General features: G+C 47.0%; 1 protein-coding gene across 1 annotated transcript in view; it reads left to right on the forward strand.

The window, feature by feature from the left end:
* Positions 1-4,646, forward strand: part of LOC104951721 (nuclear receptor coactivator 3-like) — a 23,207-nt gene that overhangs the window by 3,533 nt on the left and 15,028 nt on the right. The window contains exon 5 of the mRNA XM_010778452.1: positions 2,688-2,775. Within this exon, the coding sequence (XP_010776754.1) occupies positions 2,688-2,775 (88 nt within the window). The remainder of the gene's footprint in view (positions 1-2,687; positions 2,776-4,646) is intronic.

Below are 4,646 nucleotides of genomic sequence, written 5' to 3' on the forward strand. Positions count from 1 at the left end.
AGCAGGAAACCGATGGACTGTCCACTCCAAGTAGGGAATGAGTCCTTACCCCAAGTGAAGGAGTTCAAGTATCTCGGGGTCTTGTTCTCGAGTGAGGGAACAATGGAGCGTGAGATGGGTCAGAGAATCGGAGCAGCAGGAGCGGTACTACATTCTCTTTACCGCACCGTAGTGACGAAAAGGGAGCTGAGCCAGAAGGCAAAGCTCTCTGTCTACCGGGCCATTTCCCTTCCTACCCTCACCTATGGTCATGAAGGATGGGTCATGACCGAAAGAACGAGATCGCGGGTACAAGCGGCCGAGATGGGTTTTCTCCGCAGGGTGGCTGGTGTCTCCCTTAGGGATAAGGTGAGAAGTTCAGTCATCCGGGAGGGACTCGGAGTGGAAGCCAGTTGAGGTGGTTCGGGCACCTAGTTAGGATGCCACCTGGGCGCCTCCCTAGGGAGGTGTTCCAGGCACGTCCAGCTGGGAAGAGACCAAGGGGTAGGGATTATATATCTTCGCTGGCCTGGGAGCGCCTTGGGATCCCCCAGTCAGAGCTGGTTGATGTGGCCAGGGAAAAGAAAGTTTGGGGCTCTCTGTTGGAACTGATACCCCCGCGACCCGACCACGGATAAGCGGGAGAAGATGGATGGATGGTAAGCTATGTGTGTTACTGAGTTGGGTCACCCAGAGTTAGAGCGACAGTGGTCGTTCTGAATTATCAATGGGTGTATTAATTTTAAGTGAGCTGACACCGAGGTTAGAGGAAGTTCAGAGAAGGCCTCAGGTTATAAAAACAGTTAACCTTTGTTAGTTGACTACTCCTAGAGCCCCTGTCACACTGTCCCAAAGTTGACACCCGATGGACACACGATAAAGGAAATGTTCAAATTCGGCTCTGATCGTAGTAACATGGGGCCATTCGTGAGGGCATCTTAGGCCATCGTATGACCGCTGGTGGACTTTCTCAGGCTCCGGCAGCAACTTCGTAAGGCACTCGTGAGGGCATCTTGTCAAGTCGTGTCATCTTCGTGTTATCATCGGTGCATTCACCCTCACTCTGATCGAGGCGAATGCCCGATGGCACCGATGATAACAAGATGCCCTCACGATGCCCTCACGATGGCCTTACGAATGGCAAGATTGACACACAAATTCAACACGAAAATGAACCTTCGCAAGGTCCTTGGGCAATTTTTTAGCATGCCAAAGATTTTTGCCACCGCTCACGAAGTTGCTGCCGGAGCCTAAGAAACTCCACCGGCGGTCATACGATGGCTTAAGATGCCCTCACGAATGTCCCGATGTTGCTACGATCAGAGCTGAATTTGAATTCAAATTCAGCTCTGATCGTAGCAACATCGGGACATTCGTGAGGGCATCTTAAGCCATCGTATGACCGCCGGTGGAGTTTCTTAGGCTCCGGCAGCAACNGTGTGCCTTGGCAGTCTCAGCATTTAGTCCGCACACACACACACACACACACACACACACACACACACACACACACACACACACACACACACACACACACACACACACACACACACGTACAGCCCCCATCTGCTCCCAATCATGGGTGCAGCCAGCGGTCAGGTCACTGACGGTGAATTGTGCACTAACACATACACACACACAAACACACATGTAAACATATACTGTACAACATCGGCAAGCTGGGCATTTAGTCCGCCACACACACACACGCACACACGCACACGCACACACACACACACACACACACACACACACACACACACGCGTATAGGCGTGTCCAGATATGTACTTATAAACCAAACCACACGCGCTCTCACACATGCTGGTAATAAACATTAAAGTAACCCCTATCATGCCAGCATGCAAACACACACACACACACACATATTATTTACAAACACAAACACAAACACACACACACACACACACACGCACGCACACAGTGACAGATGAACATGAGACATACTGGCAGCGTGCTCCACTGATGACAGGGTGTCATGGAAACGCCCAGCATTCTCCATGGTTACGCACTCTTTACCCCCAAGGGACACACTCTTATGATTGTTCAGACAGACACTTGAGCAACAACTCTGCATGGCCAGAACACACACTCACTCACACTCACACACATTGTTTCTTATCAGGATCGAAATGGACACAAATTAGCCTATTATGTGCTTTTGGGATTAGAGCGGTGATTTAGCCTAATAGTCTGTTTTGGTAATCTTGCTCCGAGTCCACAAAGCATGAGAGATATTTGCCAATAAAGGCTTGACGTTTAAATCAAGTTGTATGGATCAGGACATTTAGTGGAAAAGCACTCTCTTTTACATTTGATTGTTAAAGCAAATTGGCTGAATTGTGGAGTCGTTGCTTTCAGGTTTCTTCGGTTTGGCTTCCTGTAAAACTTGTCTCAACATCCCTTTTTCGTGTGTGTATGTGTGTCAGCAGTTGGTCTGGCTGTGGAAGCAGTATGTGTGTTAATGCAAATGCACAGGAGCCATGGTGTGTTTCCACTGTACGCGTGCTGCCACAATGAAGACAAAAGCACGTCGACTCCCTCCTGCTCATTAAGCCGTTAACGCAGCTTCCTGTGCACGAGTCTTCGGGCCGCTGATTAATAATGCTGCTTGTTATTCATTAATATCCTCTGATGAACATGCACTGTTAAGCACAAACTTATTTTTCTCTTTCTTTTCCTCCTCCAGACTCCATTGACCAGCCCACATAGGACCACACCCCCAGAGAGAGGGGAGGGGGGCGCTGATCGTCCATCATCTCGGGCGCCGTCACAAGGTGGGCTAACATCCCATATGGTTGGCATGGTAACGGCCTGCTGGGTTTAGGTTGAGCGGTTTGCCAGAGACAATTTCTTGTTGTTGCCACATTCTTGCAACATCCTCCTGACCTGAGCGCAGAAACACAGAGAACAGTTTGTGTTCTCTGATGCAAATGTTTTGTGTTTTATGGTTTGGATTTTGGGAAGGTGGAAGAGTTTATTTTTTTGGAAACAAAGAGGGTTGAGCAGATGATTTTCAGGCAGATGAGAAAACGGAGAGTGGGAAGACATCAGGGAGACGGGAGGAGAAATCTAATTATTCTTTGTGCTCTACCTGCCACACAGGCTGAAAGAAAGCATTTATCTTTTACCCCTGTCTGCAGGTGACAACGACACACACACACAAACACACACACACACACACACACACATATGACTGTAATCAGGCTTAACCAACCCACTCTTTCTCTTTCGTTCACGTGCAGTCTCACTCGTGGTTTTGCAGACAGATAGTAGAAGTGATCGTGTGCAAAACCAGGGCTGCAGGTGGAGTCCATTTCCAGGCAGAGGAGACGCAGGTCACAAAGATGTAGAAAACTAGAGAGGATGAGGAGGGGCTGGTGGCTCCTCGGCTTCTTAGATGAGTCACCCAACTTTAAAATCTGAGAATGCATATCAATGCCAATAAAGCAAATGATAAAGCCTTTAATAAAGCCTACATTATTGTGAAAGAAGAGCCTTGATTGGAAAACTCCATGACTAAAACCTTTTCAAGATTATGTTTTTGCAGGGCAGAATTGGCTAAGATATTACAGCAAGAAGCAAAGACATACCATGAAACACACACACACACACACACACACACACACACACACACACACACACACACACACACACACACACACACACACACACACACACACACACACACACACACACACGCGCGCGCGCGTAACAAGACCTAACCAAACCACAGTTTCTCTTTTTGTTTACGTGCAGTCTCATGCATGATGTTGGACAGATCGTGTGCAAAAAAGGGAAGTCCATTTCCAGCAGAATCTCGATATGAAGAGGTAGAAAACTAGAGAGGATGAAGATGAGGTGGCTCCTGGATTCTTCTGCGAAGGGTTAATAAATAAGAAAGAGAATCCATGTTTGCCATAGATAATGTTGAGTGACTGGCAAGTGGGGCATCAAAGCTTCTTTGAATAAAAAGTCAAAGATTCAAACATGTGGACAGTCTTAGTGTTTAGGTAAGAAGTATCAAATCTCAGAACTTAATATTCAGTTGCAGCTGAGCTTGACGATTATACTTTTATAGAAACATGATGCATGTTACGTTATTTTTTTGTTTTGAGTCAGTTTTGGATAAATCAGCAAAAATCTGACTATGTGTTCCTCTGTATGGCATACTAAATAGATTTCAAAAAATAAAATGATGATAATAATACCGGCAACAGTACAATAAAAAATAATTTAAATGGCAACAGGAAAGTGGCATAAGCACCGTAGTGTTTTAATAAGTGATTTGTTGATTGACTGGGAAATTAATCATAGCAACTTCCATCCATCCATCCATCCATCTTCTCCCGCTTATCAGTGGTCGGGTCGCGGAGACTGCCCAAGGCACACNAGGCACGTCCAGCTGGGAAGAGACCAAGGGGTAGACCTAGAACCAGATGGAGGGATTATATCTCTTCGCTGGCCTGGGAGCGCCTTGGGATCCCCCAATCAGAGCTGGTTGATGTGGCCAGGGAAAAGAAAGTTTGGGGCTCTCTGCTGGAACTGCTACCTCCGCGACCCGACCACTGATAAGCGGGAGAAGATGGATGGATGGATGGAAGTTGCTATGATTAATTTCCCAGTCAATCAACAAATCACTTATTAA

Source organism: Notothenia coriiceps, unplaced genomic scaffold (assembly GCF_000735185.1).
Source record: "Notothenia coriiceps isolate Sejong01 unplaced genomic scaffold, NC01 NC01_scaffold00019001, whole genome shotgun sequence".
Taxonomy (NCBI): Eukaryota; Metazoa; Chordata; class Actinopteri; order Perciformes; family Nototheniidae; genus Notothenia; species Notothenia coriiceps.